Source organism: Rhamphochromis sp. 'chilingali' (assembly GCF_963969265.1).
Source record: "Rhamphochromis sp. 'chilingali' genome assembly, chromosome: 19".
NCBI lineage: Eukaryota > Metazoa > Chordata > Actinopteri > Cichliformes > Cichlidae > Rhamphochromis > Rhamphochromis sp. 'chilingali'.
Window position 1 is genome coordinate 28,606,063 of NC_137946.1, and position 17,980 is coordinate 28,624,042.

The 17,980-nt window shown below is 40.1% G+C and overlaps 1 protein-coding gene across 1 annotated transcript in view; it reads left to right on the plus strand.

Annotated features, from left to right (window-relative positions):
• arhgef12b (Rho guanine nucleotide exchange factor (GEF) 12b) overlaps window positions 1-17,980 on the plus strand; it is a 46,059-nt gene that overhangs the window by 18,444 nt on the left and 9,635 nt on the right. Inside the window, exons 6-25 of the mRNA XM_080867380.1 lie at window positions 338-552; window positions 3,236-3,352; window positions 3,968-4,093; window positions 6,060-6,158; window positions 6,234-6,344; window positions 7,431-7,529; window positions 7,670-7,712; window positions 10,035-10,140; window positions 10,268-10,405; window positions 10,556-10,588; window positions 11,557-11,671; window positions 12,489-12,540; window positions 12,687-12,896; window positions 13,125-13,272; window positions 13,965-14,116; window positions 14,221-14,367; window positions 15,550-15,635; window positions 16,355-16,480; window positions 17,606-17,720; window positions 17,850-17,950. Coding sequence (XP_080723506.1) covers window positions 338-552; window positions 3,236-3,352; window positions 3,968-4,093; window positions 6,060-6,158; window positions 6,234-6,344; window positions 7,431-7,529; window positions 7,670-7,712; window positions 10,035-10,140; window positions 10,268-10,405; window positions 10,556-10,588; window positions 11,557-11,671; window positions 12,489-12,540; window positions 12,687-12,896; window positions 13,125-13,272; window positions 13,965-14,116; window positions 14,221-14,367; window positions 15,550-15,635; window positions 16,355-16,480; window positions 17,606-17,720; window positions 17,850-17,950 — 2,339 coding nt within the window. The remainder of the gene's footprint in view (window positions 1-337; window positions 553-3,235; window positions 3,353-3,967; window positions 4,094-6,059; window positions 6,159-6,233; window positions 6,345-7,430; window positions 7,530-7,669; window positions 7,713-10,034; window positions 10,141-10,267; window positions 10,406-10,555; window positions 10,589-11,556; window positions 11,672-12,488; window positions 12,541-12,686; window positions 12,897-13,124; window positions 13,273-13,964; window positions 14,117-14,220; window positions 14,368-15,549; window positions 15,636-16,354; window positions 16,481-17,605; window positions 17,721-17,849; window positions 17,951-17,980) is intronic.

Sequence of the window (17,980 nt, forward strand, 5' to 3'; positions counted from 1 at the left end):
AGTTGAGTTGTTTTAATCCTAAACTACATTTGAGCAAAAAGATCTTAAGTGACTTATCAGAAAAGATGAGACGTGTCAGCTAACATTGTATTATTATATATAGACTCAAAGTCAAAACACTGCCTTTATAAGTTATTGCAGCATAAGTGCTACAGTTAGCAGTTCAAACAGCACATTATCTCATGACATAACATATAAGCATACTTGCTCTGCAGATTGCTTATTGTTCCTCTAACGGTCTGACACATTGGGTTGTCTAAGCTGGTTCTGATGGCTTTTATATTCTCCCCTCCCTTCACCCTCCCTTCATTCCTTTCCCATGACTCCTCTCTGGCAGCGGGCTCCTATGTAGCCCTGACAGTGCTGGGGAGGCCTCCAGGGCTTCCTCAGATCCCCCTGGAAGAGGAGAAGGAAGGGAACAAGGAAGGAGGAGACACTCTCTCAGCACCCCACTCACCTGCACTGTCAGGTGGGGAGCAAGGCAGCTTCTTGACCAGCAGCACACCCTGTAGCCCTCAGGACAACACCACATCCTCCTCTCTGTCTGATGGGGTAAGAAAGAGGAGAATCCTGTTGTAAGCTGTGTAAGCAGCGTCACATTTAAAGTGTGGATGAATGCAAAAGCGAGGATTTCTGCAAGTATGTCTAAGAGGGTGTATAAACTTCCATTAGCACAATAAGTGAACAACACTGTATATATTTTTGAGACATAAACACACACAGCAAAAAAACTCAGCTGCTATTTTACTAATGAAATCACCGTTAACCTGTTATTGCAGGTCTCGTTGAAGGCGGGCGGGACTTTAGTAAACTGTATCAGATGATGGAAAAACCACAGTACCGCTAGAGGAAAATTAGCTTTGTTCTGCAATAAAGTATCACCCAATATGGTCACTGTAAACATTTTATGGGCCTTGACAAGTGAACGTAATGTTCCAGCCGCTAGATCGATCCATCAGGCTTTAAAGTTGTTTTTAAGTGCACTTACTTACATTCTGAATGAGTAACTTGGCACAAATGATCCTCCAGAGGTTGTTCAGTTTAAATTATTACCAGAACAAAAATATGTAATGAAATAACACACGTACTCAAAAAGATAATAAGAATAATGTAATTTGTTATTATTTAAAGTAATTATAATACATGGTGAATTTAAAAAAAAATTTGAATGAAGGAGCTTTATACTCAGATTAATGCCTCCTTCTGCTACAGCGGTGAAGTGAAACCTCAGTCCTCTGACACAATGTTATTTTTAACTGTGACAGGGTTCGTGATAAGCTTATCTGGCTGGTACAACCCATGCAGCTCATTATTTTTAATTAGCCTCATCGTTCCGGTCCATTTCAACCAACTTTTTACTGAAACTGCTGCAGGATGTCAGCAGTGTGTCCACCGCGTAACATCGAACGAGTCAAACTTTTTCTGCAATGTGCATACGATTTAGGGATTGTTGAAACTCTGGACTTTCAGCTTTCAATTTGGAAGTTATTTACTCAAATGCTCAAACTTCGACAGGATTACGTGCCCAATTATTATGTTTAAGTCACATTTTCCCCTGTCAGATTTTGTGTCTAGTTCAATTTAAATATAAGTAATCTCATTTTAGTCATACTTCTGGTTAATAAAACCAAATGAAATGGTTCAATTTTCCTTATAAAAGACCAGTATGTAACCAACCATTGCACTTAAGATTTCCAAGCATCAACTTCCCATAATCCTACTGTCAGAAGGTTGTGGTCGTAAAATCCATCCACATCTAAAAAACTCTGGAAAAATTATAAAAGAATTTTGCAACCATGATATTCCGTGACTAGTTGGAGGTCCAGGGTCACTAGATGATCTTTAGTCTGTATGATCTTAATCATTTGTAACTGATAACAGTCTGAATGAATTCATGCATACAGTTCCATATGTATGTGGACAATGACATGTTTCCTGCAGTTTTGCCCTTGTATACCACCAAAGTGACTTTTCAATCAAATGATCAAAATGTGATTGAAGTGCAAATTTCCAGCTTTAACCCATGGACATCACAAAATGCTGTGTGTCCTCCTCAGTGCTACTCTGGTAGGTCTTTATTGCAGCCACCTTCAGTTTCTGCTTGTTTGTGGGTCTCTGTGCCTTCAGTTTTCCGCATGGTCTGTTGGGTTGAGGGCATGTGACTAACTTGGCCTTTGAAGAATATCCCTTTCTTTGCTTGAGAAACTCTTGGATTGCATTAGCAGTTTGCGTTGGCTCATTATCCATTTAAAATGTGAAGTTCTGTCCAATCAGTTTTGTAGCATTTGGCTGAATTTGAGCAGAGAGTACAGCCGCATACACAGCAGAATTCATCCTGCTGCTTCTATCAGAAGTCACATCATCAAGAAACACTAGCAGTCTGGTTTCAATGGCAGCCATATGTGCCCATGCCATAACGCCTCCTCCGCCGTGTTTCACTGTTAATGTGATATACTTTAGATCTCTTTCTCCATGTTCTTCTCTTCCCATCGTTCTGGGTTATCTTGCTTTCATTTGTCCCAATATTTTTTTCCCAGATCTGTGCAGGCTATTTGAAATGTTCTCTGGAAAAGTCTAATCTGGCCTTCCTGTTCTTGAATATAAACAGCGGATTGCACTTTGTTATAAGCCCTGCGTGTTTACACTCATGAAGCCATCTCTTGATTGTAGACTTTAACAATGATATGTCTGCCTCCTCCTTGAGAGTGTTCTGGACTTGGTTAGATGTGAGGGGATTTTTTTTTCTGTTGCTGCTGCCAGTACATTCCTTCTTTTTAAGAATGTACCAGAATGCTGATCTGGCAGGTTTTCTGTCTCTTTGATAGGTTTATTTTGGGTTTTCAGCCTCCTTTGCTTGCATCGGCATCTTCCACCAAGCAGCTGTAAAATGCAAGTTCAGCTTAATTTGTCACTGAATAAAAGAACATGAAACTGCTTGTCAATCAGTTGTCCAATTGCTTCTGAGCCTCTGAAAATGGGGGACTGTGTATAAAAATGGCTGTAATTTCTAAACAGTTAATGCAATACATTTGTCAAAACCCCTCGAATTTATCAGTGAATGTTTGTACTTTAATCATGTCTTGATTGTTTGATTTTTTTATTTTTTTATTTTTTTTTTTAAATCTCCTGAGGTGGTGTGGAGAGGCAAAATTAAACAAACAAAAAACAAAAGGTGGTGTCATGATCCAATAAAGGAATATATATACATGTATGTATATGTTTGTCTGAATTTCAGGAAGCAGCCACGGCTTCCTGGAATGGTGAGAATGAGGATGGAGACGGTGGGTCTCCTCCGAAGGAACAGACCTCACCCACACCGTGTGACAATGGCCCCCTGATCAATAACAACTCAGTGAGTACACCGACACATCAGAGCATTTAATATGGTGCCAGTTGGTAATGACGATGTAGGCTGGTCATGTATGAGTCGATAAACAGATGTCAGAGGTGTTCTCGGTTCGGCTTTTGAACAGTTTTTTCAGTTTTATTCTGTCATTACTTTAAATGTTAAAGCTGATAAAATATGATAAAAGTTAGTTGATAAACTTGACTGAACATTAAGATTTTATATATTATAAGAGCCCTCTTTTCTCGGCTGTAAAGTTAAATCAACACTTCAGGTATTTTCTGACCACTTATAGATTTTTTAAAAAAAAAAGAATTAAAGTCACACTTTTCATTTTTACCTCTGAGTTTTTGAGCTGCTGCTGCTGAGCAAGGATTTTTGTTAATAATCTATTGTAGCAGTAACCACCATCTAATGTTAAACACATCACAAAGCCTTGCTGCTTACACAGACTCCTTTGTAATAACAGTCTTTTTATCACAGCTTCTAAAAATAGGAATTAAGTAGTGCTTTCCACTCTCAGGAATTTCCCAGTATTCAGCACCAGACTAAACAATCAATTTGGTTTAAGTGTTTTGTGTGTCGTGTGTGTTAATGTGCATGCATCTGTGTCTGCATTAGGTTCACAGCAGCCCCCTCTTTGACACTGTGGGCTACAGAGGGACTCCCTGTCAGAGCCCAGACATTAGTCGGCGGGATGGCCTCAACATCTGCACATCGCCAGAGGCTGAGGATGCCGCTGACACAGTAAGATGCACACGCAAATTTGATTTGGTGTAAATTTGACATTAAACATGTTTAATTTCACATGAATAAAACTAGACAAGCAATGACAATAGGCCCCTCCCATAAATTAGCCAGAAGAGCCAGAAGTTATTATTTCTCCATCATCACAATATTCTATCAGTGTTATTAGCAATGCCTTGCATGTTTGGTTAGCGAACTGCATGAGTTGAAAGTGTAGGAGTATAATGCAGAGACTCGCATCCCCTTTTTCCTCAGCTGCCATGTTGGAACCTTGGCAGGTGTATGGTCATTTACAGCCACAAATGGCCATATTTACACTAAAGTCTGGAGTGCTTGTAAGCTTGGTTAGCAAGTTGCACAGACAAAGGGTACACTCATACTAACTGAAGCACAAACTTCTTGGATGCTTTGCATCACAGAGAAAGCCCAAATATAATATAGTGGTTAGCACTGTTGCCGCACAGCAAGAAGGTCCTGAGTTCAATTCAATTCCCGGGTCTTTCTGTGTGGAGTTTGCATGTTCTCCCCGTGTTTGCGTGGGTTCCCTCCGGGTACTCCGGCTTCCTCCCACCATCCAAAGACATGCAGTTAGTGGGGATGGGTTAATTGGTTAATCCAAATTGCCCATAGGTGTGAATGCAGGAGTGAATGGTTGTCTGTCCCTGTGTGTTAGCCCTGCGACAGACTGGCGACCTGTCCAGGGTGTACCCCGCCTCTCGCCCTATGACAGCTAGGATAGGCTCCAGCGCCCCCCGCGACCCTGAAAAGGATAAGCGGAAGCGAATGGATGGATGGATCTAACATATTATATTATATTATATTATATGTTAGATGATTCCAATAATGTGTTAAAAAAGGCACCAAGAGCACAAACATGGCTGTGAGTTTCAGTTCATTGCTAACAGGTGCTAGCAGAAAGCTAGCTAAAGTAGCTTTCTGCTAAAGTAGCTTTCTGCTACCAGCATCTTTGTTAGCATACCTTTCAATCAAAGCAGCCATGCCCAAACTTGAAGCAAAATCTAAACCAGTGATTTAAAGGAGTCAGCCAGCATATGGTTGATACACAAGGGACAGCTCTTCATTGTGACCAAATTTCTTTTCCACCCATCTATAGTCATGTTTTTAATGCTATTAAGTTTGCCCTATTAACACTTGACTGACTTGCTTTAGGAGGCAACCACAAATGCAGGTTATTTCTACATGAGCTTTATTTCAGCCTCAGGGGTTGTTGCTTCCAGAGACCCAGTGAAATGACTCTACTGAAGTGGATTTACCCTAGGAAGCGCTACTTTGATCTCTGTCTCCACCAGCTGAAGTTCTAGATGTTCATGCTCTTTGTCAGTTCAACTGAGAGGGTTGCTAATGTGCTTGCTCTTTGGGCTCGAAACTGCAAAAGTGCCATGCAATTTGGGTAACTTAATGGAGGACGTTTGCAGTACTTAAAAAAGAATTATCCTTGAACACATTTTATTTTCAATTTTACAACGTAAAGTTGGTTCAGAGAGAAACAGGGGAAGGGAAAAACAGAAAGAAGGTTAAATAGAATTTTAGGGTGAGCTAAGGGCAAAACAGTGAATCAAAGAATATTAGAAAAAAATTTAATCACTAATTGCTTAAAAACAAGTCTCAACCCTAACTCCTTATCAGCAGGAAAAAAATAAAAAACAATAGATAACTAAATGCTCTGGTAAATGGATTCCTGGCAAGAGGTCAAGAGCAACAGTAAGGACATAGAACAGGAGGGAGGAAAAGCCAGTCATTTGGTTTTGGAAGCATGCCTGAAATAAAAACCAGTCAGTTGAGAAAAGAGAGACAAAGGTTACCCCTATAAGTTGTCCAAGGGGAAAGTGTTAAAAATATTTCTTGGGTTAAACTTAAGGTTAGGGTTCCTACATATGAAGAAGAAATTATTCCTTTGTCATGTGAACCTCTTTGTTTGACCCTGCACCTCAATTATATCACACAGCACCCCAATACCCAGTGCAGTGCGGGTAGCCCTCCTTACCTCGTAAACCCTCAGATTATTGGAGCAGAAGACGACTACTTTGAATCATCACAAGAACAGGTATCTGGCTAAATGTCTCTGATTTTTGGGTCACATGATCATCATCCGATCTAATAAATGGATGCTTTTCCTCAGATCAATGGCGAGTGTACCTGTTTCCAGAGTATTGAGTCGCTGAAGTCTCGGCCGGCACACCTCGCAGTTTTCCTCCACCATGTGGTCTCACAGTTTGACCCTGCTCCTCTGGTATAGCCACAAACACAGTACAAATCAGTGTGTGGTAATGCCTTTGCTGCCAATATCGTCTGAATCCATTGGTATCATCATTTGATACCAATATGAGGCCACTGCAGGCTGAAAATTAAAAGCATACATAAGTATATAGCAAGCATATGCGTATACTGTTTCCTAAAGTAGTAGCAAGGAATTTTAATTGTATTTAAACTTCATTTTACCAAACTTTCCGTGGACTTGTTCTTAGTCATTTTCTATTTTCACACTGCGTTCATGATTCACAACCACATACTCTATATATAAACTATATATAAAATGGGCCTAGCATCTGTGACAAAACATTGGTGATCACAACCCCAGCCGCTCCTACTGAAGATGTAAATCTTAAAAACAACTGTAACCATGGACTGTTGGTATGATAAATACACATTCAGTCCTATCGTGAGTCTTTACAGAAGCAGGAAAGTGAACTGACTAAAAATAAACTACAAAGAGCCTTTTTCATCATAACAAAGGAACATGTCACACAGTGCAACAGTGTGGCTCATTAATGTGTTTTTCAAAGTTTATCGACAACAATGGAGCTGGCTATTTAGCAGTATAAAGAGGCAACACTTGGTAGAAGAATGCTTTTGTTGTTTTATGTCTTAAAAGCATAAAACATGTGAATGCCGTTTACACAGACATTATAGAAAAGTAATAAACCTTGCAGAAATGTGTTAACTATTGAGCTGTGAAACTATTGGCAAGAAGGAAAATCTTGCAGACTAATGTAATATAAGATAAACCATTTCTTTGATTATACGAGTTCAATATGAACATAATTTAGTGTGTAAAGCAGTCTCAGTATCATGTATGAATATAAAACTCAGGGACCTAAAAAAGGGTTGCCAAGTTCTACTTTGTCATAAATGAAAGTGGGCCAAGGATTGAGCCCTGTGGAACACCGCTGTTGACCTAAAGAGACAGTTTTCTCACGATGTTGTATTTTGTTCATGGTTTGAATAAGTAATGCAATTCATGAAATAAGAAGCTATGCAAACATGGACTAATAGAACCTAATAGAAAGGACTAACTGTATTTTCCCCCTATGGTTAGCTGTGTTACCTCTACGCTGATATGTACAAGCAAACCAACTCCAAAGAAAGTCGACGCTTCTTTATTGAATTACACACGCTATTCATGGATCGAACTGCAGTAAGTTGGTCTATTAGATTCTTTCTCAGTCAGTGTCTGTTCTTTGTGACAATTTTCCTGTTTTTGTTTTAAAAAAATAAAATAAAATAGTGTTCCTGTGTTGATGGGATTCTTAACTCTCCTTCTGTTGTCTTATCTAGAATCTTAAAGTGCCGGTGCCAGAGACCGTTTCGGCTGAGCTAGGTAAGGCATTAGAGGAATCCTCTAAAACAGAGGCTCCCAAAGTGTGGGGCCCCATTGCAGGGGGGAGCGCGGTATGAAAAGAAAGAAAAAGAAGGCTTGGACACTGCTAGCATAATTGACAGGTTTTTGACGAGGCTCTCACACAAACGCAAAGCAGGAGCTGAAGCATCGCCAATTATGTTTCCAAACCAACTTCATTCTAAGCCAAAGACTAGAAAATATGGTGAAGCATATCTTCCCTTTGGCTTCACCTGCACAAGTGCCGAGGTAGGTCTCTGTAACAGAATTAGTTTCCATTGCGTCGGGAGCATGCGCTCGACAAACACGGACAAACAGTATCCCACATTCTTGATTTTTAGTTCACAAACACTACTTGTAATGACTAACTACTCCTGACATTTTGGAGATGTTAGCCCTTTATACAGTAAAGTTACAGTGGGATCCAAATAATATCAGGCTGATCCTGCCACGATTTGTTTCCCCAGTTCAAACCACGCACAAACAGTATCCCACAGTTGTTTATGTTTTTTTGCACAGAGAGGCATTTTTTTGAGAAATGTATTGATAGCAATGTTGAATATTATTACACAGGAAACTACACATAAAATAATCACACCGTGACGCCTCTGCCTTTCTAAATGGAGGGACAGTAACTGCGTGTGTATATGTAAGCGTGTAAAACCTGAAGATTAACAGTATTTTGTCTCTATCTGCCATTCTGCAATTCATCTCACGTAAACAATAACGTGGCACACAGCGTGACGTGAAAAAAGACACATACCTTTGACGCTGCGTGACGAACTCTGTATTCCTCGTCCACACGGAAACGCAAAAAATGGCGTTTAAAAAAAAAATCTCAGTTTTCAGTGATTCGAAACGCCGTTTACGTGTGGACGAAAGGTCCGAACGCATAGAAACAGCTGCGTTTTCAAAAATACCCGTTTAAGTGTGGACACAGCGTAAAAGAGTTTGGAGATTATTTTATTACTACCTGTAATTTATTGCAGTTTACTTGTATTTGCTTATTTGTTTACTAATTGATTGAGGTGTGAAATAAACCTCAATGGAGTTTGAAAACAAAATGTGGGTGTGTGTGGCTGGAGGATGTGTTTGTGCGGGCGGAGGGTGTTTAGGTGGTGGTGGGGGCGAACATTTTTCTTGTAAAACAAAGATTTTACTTCACACATACTGTGCATGTCGCTTTGAAAAGTTAAAATCTGAACTCCACTTTTTTTGTGCCGGAGTTTCGAAGTAGAAGATGTAGTCAGAAGACAACAAGCTTAATGAATTACACTGTCCACCTCTGCTGCTTGGGGCCTAATAAGCAAACTGATGCTTGAAGCAGTTTAACAAAGAGTTTATTATACACAAAAACTAAGACCACAAAATTAGTATTATTATTTTCAGGAAAGTGTTTGTGTGTGAGTGAGAGAGATTAAGAAACTCCAATTTCATGCAAATTCATGAAACCTTGAGAAATGAAAAAGGTAAACTGAGCATGAGCATGATTGACTGGTAAATATGGATAAATATCATGCAATTTATTACTGTTATTTCTTATGTAGTGTGTAAGATATTCGTTGTATCTGGGTGTTAGTCGCAGGGGTAGCAGTCTAAGCAGAGATGTCCAGACTGGCTTTTCCCCATCCACTTCCTCCAGCTTTGTCAGAGTGGTACAGAGGTGTTCCCATGACAGCTGAGACATGTAATCTTTCCAGCGTGTCTTGGGCCAGATAACCTTACCTAGGAGGCATCCAGGATGCAGATGCCCAACCCACCTGAAATAACTCATTTATTCACTGTGCCCACAGTTTGTGGCTGTAGGTGAGGGTAGGAACGTAGATCGACCGCTCAGCTCACTCTTCACAACAAGAAACTGGTACAACATCCTCATCACTACTGACATCGCACCAATCTGTGTGTCAGTCTCACACTCCCACTCGTAAATGAAATATGTTTGAAAGCTTCAGAGAAAATAAATCAATTCTAATAACTTGGGGTATTTGACAGTATTGGCTACCGTTCTGATATCATCGATTGCAGTGGCTGAAAACAGGCTCTACGACAGCAGAAACAAAGAACATGTGTATCACATACGCGACCCGTCATATTAGGGTTTAAACCTGATTCCTTTAATAAATTATAAATGTTTTTTTTTTCCATTTAATTTGTGAATTGGATGCTTTGGGTTTGAATATTTTCTCTGTGTGTGTGTGTGTGTGTGTGTGTGTGTGTGTGTGTGTGTGTGTGTGTGTGTGTGTGTGTGTGTGTGTGTGTGTGTGTGTGTGTGTGTGTGTGTGTGTGTGTGTGTGTGTGTGACAGAGAAGCGAAGGCTGGACTTGATCCCAGACAGCCTGTGTAAACAGTACATTCAGACGTTACAGGACGCGCTGTTACCAGACCTGCACAAGAACCTGGAAGACTTCAGGTAGCTGTCATTCAGCTGTTAAATTTATTCTTATAATAAATGTTTAACCTGAATATTTTCCTGGCAGATATCTGATACATGTCTGTGTAAAGTAATATTTCTCTATGTACATGCGCTCGGTGTGCAGACAGAAGCGCAGCATGGGTCTGACGCTGGCCGAAGACGAGCTCTGTAAGTTGGACTCTGAGCCAGGAAGAGACCAGCAGGCCTTGGAGAAAGAATGCTCCTGTGCTGAACACATCCTCTTCAAGATAGAGGATATCCTGTAAGTCTCTGAGCCACAAAGACACCTAGATGTGTATTTTTAACCCCTATGCTCCTTTCTGATTGTATTTTTTTTTTTTTAAACAAACAAAAAAAACACCCACACAGACGTGCATCATGTGATTGTGTGTGTGTGTGTGTGATTTTGCAGGTTGACATCACAGAGCTCAGAAGAGGAGAAGTGGTAAGAGGAGGGAGTTTTATATTTTATATCATCAGGCAGCTGCAGGATACTCAGTGTGAATGATTTTGGGGAAGTTTTATAGTTTGTTCTGTTATGATATTTATAAATCATTGTCCCATCTGTGACTAAATGTTAAGACAGAATATCTCAAACAAAGTCTGTGTGAGCACAGTTTTATATCTTTGAACAAATAAATAAGTCTGTCACATGTAAGATAAAATTAATCATAGAGGTGCTTTACTCACAAATATTTTGACATCAGGGCAAATTTCATTGCTCGAAAATGAAAGTTGTACTGATGCCTCTGATGCCACGTCTCCATCGGCTCAACATCATTCATTAACTTCCCCTGAATGATCTTGTTGGACGTTCTTAAAAAATAAAGGGTGGGTGGGGAAAAGAAATCTTGCACATGGGAAAGAATAAGACAGTCATAAAGCTCTGATACACCATGCAAGAGACCCAAATGCGGAATCTCTTGCCCCCAGTGGTGACATCTTGTACTGCACCCATCACACCACAGCTTTACATTGCAACACACTATAAAACCGTTGTTTGTTGTTTTATGTAGGCCCCCCCTCCCCCAACACTGATGACTGGTAAATGGTTTTCCAGTCATCAGTGTTGGGAGAAAAAGACGTGTGTTTTTACTGCTCAGCTGTAAAAGACTGACGAGATACTGTCGTCCGCCCTGCAGACATGCAAACAGGTGGCGTAGACACATAAGCTTGTGAACGAGGCAACATAGGAGTTTAAAATTGATACTATAGATCCACTGGTCCACCGGTATTTCTTTTGTTTATTGCAATAATATGATGGATATTTCTTTCTTTGTAAGAGATGGTCTGTCTGAAAGAACGTCCGTCTGTTATTAATACTGTGATCATTAAGAGCTGCTGCATAGATGAGAAAATCAGCAGCACGTGTTCTGTGTTACACTGCTACACATTGTGTGTCTCTTATTGCAGGCAAACAATGCAGTATGTGATTCTCACCTACATGAAGCACCTCGGAGTGAAAGTGAAGGAGCATCGAGGCCTCGAACACAAACGTGCTCGCATCACTTTCCTCCCCAGGATTAAGGTGCACACACACACACACACACACACACACACACAGTAACCTATACAGAATAATGCAATCATTATACAATTCCACTAATGAGTAAGTAGTTAAGTGCATGGTTCAATGGATGGATGGATCTATGGGAAGTCGCTGACTTATCAATTATCATCGATGTTCTTTATTAGCCTTAAAAACCTTTTTTGAGATTTACTTTGTTGTCTTTAAAAAAATAGTTCCTAGATAAACATGTTTTGATTTGTTTTGTTTTGTTTTTTCATGAGAAAAATATGAAGTCTGAGAAGTGGGTGAGAGGAAGGTGAAAATAATAAACAATATAATAAACAATAATAATAATAAACTTTGTCTGGCTGGTCACTTTTGGATTCAGCATTTTAGATTCAATTAAAAGTTAAAAAACACTCGAACATCCTCTGAAGTAGATCGTTTTTTGAGTTTACTGTAGTGCAGTTTATTGATCTTCCACAACTAAGAGCAGAGTCAAATAAACAAAGGCAACGTCAGGGTGTGAGACCTTAAGCACATGCAGCACAGAGACAAAGAGAAAGCTAGGAGTCACTTACTCCTCCTGTCTGTGCTAATTAGCCTTTCCAGTGCGTTTAGCATGGAAACACCTCTCATCTGGGTTACTCCCAGTATGTTCAGCTTGCTTCCCTGTGTATTCTGGCCACTGAATGTATGAGAACCTCCCTTCAAGGCTGTGCTGGGACAGGCAACAGTAGTTTTTCCACACAGGTGACATGTGACTGACATTTAAGTGAACTTCAGAACCGAGAATCATTTACTCCAATGTGTAACCTATAACTATTTCCATCAGTTTCCCAACATCCGCCCCCCTCGGCGTCCGAGCAGAGTGGACCCCACCCCAGGTGAGAAGAAGAAATATATATTTTAACCATGAGGTATTTGCTGGCTTATTGCATAAAGAGTTGTATCTGTGTATAATTGAGGGTGTACATACAATAACGTTATCAATGTAGTGTGTGATACTTCATGCTCATGGGTTTCTGCACAGTCGTGAAAGCTGTGGACCAGATCAAGCAGCGTCCGCCAAAGCTTCCTCAGTCGCCTCTTGGCATCTCTGAACCATCAGACCAGTCCGCCACAAGTCCTGGACGGATCCGCGATGGATCAGATACCCAATTATTGCCTGCCACCACCCTCCCTACACACAGCTCCCCCACCACTCAGGTCTCAGAGGCAGGCGGACAAGAGTCAGAATCCAGTAAGATATTCCAGTTTTTGTTCGTTATTAAATTTTGATAATTTTCTTTTATTTAATTGCCTCAATCTTCCATTACATGTGGGATGAACACAGAGTCACTCAGACACTATCTCTAGTTTCAGTAACATCTACTAAATATCCCTGCAGAATACGGATACTGTTGAATTTGTTCAAATTAAAGCTCCATTCGAGTCATAATTGTTTCATCTTCTCTCCTTTATTCTACAGATGTCTCTCCGTTCTGCATGCAGCCCAGACCAGGCGACAGTGTGCAGTCTGCTGACAACCACGACGGCGTCTCCGGTCCAACCGGCACTCAGTTTGACTTCAGCCCCTCCACAGTGGAGCATCGGGATGAAGATCAGGAGGCCTTCAGGTAGTTGAAGTTGGGGATGCAGCTTTAAGTCTGTTTTTAAAAACATTTTTGGGCTGTGTGCCACTGTAAAGGAAATTTCTGGATTTAAAGGAAGTAACAGCATACGAATGTACAATTTGAAAGCAAAGAAAGAAAACCAAATTCAATTCAATTCAATTTTATTTATACAGCGCCAAATCACAACATCAGTCGCCTCAAGATGCTTTATATTGTAAGGTAGACCCTACAATTATACATACAGAGAAAAATCCAACAATCATATGACCCCATATGAGCAAGCACTTTGGCGACAGTGGGAAGGAAAAACTCCCTTTTAACAGGAAGAAACCTCCGACAGAACCAGGCTCAGGGAGGGCGACCCTCTGCCGCAGCCAAATAAAAGTTGTATCCATTTTCAAAGAGTTTTTGCTTATATTGGATATAAATAACCAAAGAGTTGTTATTATTTTTAAAAAATTTAATCTATGAATCAACATATTGGGGTCTTGTTTGTTTTCACTTTATGGTCATGGTTGTCACGGGACAAACCATCTATTAGAAAGGTGGGTTGGGAATTTTGTCAAAATATCCTAATGATACTGATACTTTTTAAATAGTTTATTGTGTTAAATAAAAATTTAAATGCAGTAACTGTTTCCCTTTCTAATGCCACATTTATCTTTATGATAGCCAGTCTCTCTTTGTCTCTTTAGGATGGAGGTACCGGGTGACATCCAGAGTGAAGATGACCAAGGCGGAGAGGCTGAGTGTGAAGAAGATCCTCTGATCTGGCAGGGACTGGTCCCTCGAGGCGTCCTGATGAGCTTAACGCAACAAGAGATCAACCGGCAGGAAGTCATCAATGGTAAATCGCCAATATTACACATTTTTCCTAAATGATTAAAAAAAAAAAAAAGAAATCTGTGCTAATTTTAGCCACATGCATGCATTTGTCCGTTCGCTCTTTAGAGCTGTTCTACACTGAGCGTGCACACTTGAGGATGCTGAAGGTGCTGGACTGTGTTTTCTGCCAGAGGCTGAACAGGGATGGCATCCTTCCACCAGAAGACATAAAACACATCTTTATCAACCTGGAGGAAATCCTTCACCTTCATGGTAACAATCAATTAGCTGCACGGTAACACATTTCACACATGACTGAGTAGGGGCGTGGCTGTAATTGTGTTAATGAGACACATACTGTTTCCTTCATCTACGGCAGATTTTCATATATTCTAATTGATTGATTTTTGGATTTTGGTCATTTCATGGTCCAATGAAAAATCATTACAGGGAAGTGACTGAAAGTTACTGGATGTTACAATAAAGTAAAAGTTTATAATGTTATAAAAACACTTACAGCACACACTTTGTCCTTGTCACGCTGCCAATGGGCCAGATCATGTAAAAAAAAAAAAACTCGGAAATTTCACAGTGACACACACAAATATAAAGCTGGCGTCATAGTAAATGACTGTCCATGGTCCCTTGTAGGTTAAACACGTGTGCTGACATAGTCATGACACATCATTAGTGTTCACAGCCATGCATTTTCCCTCTTAAGCCCTTAACATGAACTGATTCAGGAAAACAGTCACAGGGAGAGGAGATGGTCCAGAGTGGGAGCTATAACAAGAGGGCGTGGTTTTAAATTTCAATCCCAATCCCAAAAAATAAAAACTGAATGGAACAATTACAGATTTTGTTTCTTCATTTTGAGACGTTTGACTACTTTATGAAAAATATTAGCTCGTTTTTATTTGATGGTAGCAATAAGTCTCAAAAAAGTCAGGACAGGGCCGTGTTTACTGCTGCGTCGCATCCCCTCTTCTTTTAACAGCTGAGGAGACCTGCTGCTGGACTTTTTGTTTGGCCTTTGGTGAGTTTGCACTGAGGAACTGAAACTTCTTTTCACTGCTTACTTACTTTTCGAGCCGTTTGTTGCCCCTGTCCCTGGTTTGTGTTGCTGCCATCAAATTCAAAATGAGCTTTTTTTAAAATTATTTTTTATAAAATACTAAAAAGTCTCAGTTTTAAGATTTTATATGTTCTCTGTGTTCTAGTGTGAATAAAAGATGAGTTTATGAGATTTGCAAATCGCTGCATTCTGTTTTTATTTACTTTTTATGCAGCGTTCCAACTGTTTTGGAAATGGGGTAAAAACTTTAATTTTGTAAATGTTATGTTGCTAATCAATTAATGATTGAGAAATATGTGAGTCATCACCAAACTGAGCTAGCTGGTGAGTATTTTTGGATGTTTAAAAAAATAAAATAAAATCTTCTCGCTGTGCTCCAGTTTCTTTAACAGAACAAATGACTGCAATCAGGAAGAGGAACGAGACGTCTGTGATCGGTCAGATCGGAGATGATCTCCTGGGATGGGTAAGGCTGGCTTCTAGTATCTGTGAGAGAGGACTGAAAACAGAAACAGGGTTTATTTGTATTTTTAGTCATATTTCACCTTCTGCCCAGACTAGATAAATGGTAAAGAGGTCTTCACAATCCCCACATTACATTATCTTAAAGACTTTTGAGGTCCATGTGTCTTTTCCCACAGCATCGCCATCAGGTCAAAATCAAAATTTGGGCAACAATTTGGGTTTAGTAAATAAATACCAGCAAACCTAAAACATTCCTATCAGCCTCAGCCTTTGTGTTTAGTCTTGATAGTGAAATATTATCCTGCTAACACGATAAAGGTACGTGTTCCAGTACCAGTGGTTGAGGCAGTAGTTTAGTGTCTACCTCATCACTTCCCTCTAATATGTTATGTGTAGATATCTAGAAATGGTCAGTTAATGTCCGAGCGGACTTACGGGTGGATGCTGTGATGGTGGAGGTGTCATAAGGCAGAGGAAATGAGTGCAAGTTCTTTGCCTGAATTATCTGGCAGGCCTTGCTTCTTTATTTATATCTAAAAGCGTCAATGTGTAAGTAGATAACTTCTGCTGGCATGGCTGCAGGTTCTCTGTGTTGTTGTTTTTAAAAAAAATATTTTTCAGAGTTGTTACAGTAGAAATCATCAAGTACATCATGCACTCTTAGCACGTAAGCTGGTAATATTTAAGCATTTTATGCTTTCTCTGTGCACTCGCATCCAGTTCAGTGGGGAGGAAGAGCAAAAGTTAAAGAGAGCAGTGGCAACCTTCTGCAGTAACCAGCCGTCTGCACTGGAGCTCATCAAGACGAGGCAGAAGAAGGACCAGAAATTCAACCTGTTCATGCAGGTGGGTGCAAGACTCCCACTGTAGTCTACCACCAGGAGGAAAGTGACTTTGGATGAGACAGATATTGGCAGGCAGAAGAACATTCGATTAAGTTTTAGTTAGTGTGCCAGTTCACAACAATTGTAAGCTCGCATCATTATAGAAAAATATCCAATGAGCCGACATTCTCCAATGAGCTCGCTTTATAGCAGGAAGAGACCCGAACAAGGCTAGGGGAGTGCAGGTACTTCCCCTCACGACTGGCTGTGGGTGTAGGGACAGTGTAGGAGCTAAGGCTCTAGATCAGTCACACGAGGCTTCTAGAGAGGGGAAGAACAAGAACTTGCCTAATTTGACCCAAATTGTATCGGTCTATTCAAAAATCTAAGGAGTTTGGAAAGAAAAGCAACTGGATTTTTGAAGACATTTCTCTCATCCAAGAAGTTTCTTCAGTTCTAAGACCAAACGGTGGAGAGTCCACTACTGATCATGTGCCCCAGCTCAAGGTGTGAAAAAGGGTGTGGGACAGCAAAATTAAAGATGTCCAGTGGTTTTATTTCTGAACTCCTTAGGTAACTTTGCCCTGGATGACTGAGAACCTACACAGAGACACAGGATGAGTAAGTATCCATCTCCGTATGGAGAATGGATAAGAACGGTGGCACAGTTGGCTCCATATGAGTGACTTACATTCAGTTTATTGGAGATGCTTCATGAGTACATGCTTACTTAGGACCCTTGTACCAAGTGGCTTTTTGCAGCTTAAAGAACTTTTAAGTTACCCAGTAAATGTAACATAAGGGTAGAAGTGACAATACACACTTCATAATTAGAGGAATGTTGGTGCAATGGGCCCCCCCCCCTTTCTTTTATTTTTTATCTAAATTTTAGGACTTTGATTGAATTTGTTGTATTATTATTCGTTAAAGATTTCATCTATCTTTTGTCTGAACCATGTTTTCTTTTGTTTCTATTTTGTATAACAAATGTCTGCATTTTGGGGCTTAAAGTAGAACATTGCAGTATCCCATAAGCTCGAATATTTCAGATTTTGTTTTATTGTCTCATATAATATCTGTTACAGAGGTTTTTTGTTGTTGACCTTCCTCATTCCTTGCTCTTCTCTTCCTTGTTGTCATTCTTCAGGAAGCTCAGAGCAACCGTTTGTGTCGCAGGCTGCAGCTCAAAGACATCATCCCTGTAGAAATGCAGAGAGTGACCAAATACCCGCTCCTGCTGGATAACATTGCCAAGTACACAGGTATAAATAAGATTTTATACATTTTAGTACAGATTCTGGAAACCGATTACCCTTTTCATTGAGGGGGAACAATTAATTTTAGTTTAATCATCAAGAACTGTTGGCTATGTTGGTTTTTTGTTCTTGTAGAGGACATTGAGGAAAGGAAAAAGGTGAAGAGAGCTGGAGACTGTTGTAAAAAGATCCTCAACCATGTCAACCAAGCTGTGAAAGAGGCTGAAAACAAACAGGTACACACATTAGAATCATCTATTTAATCA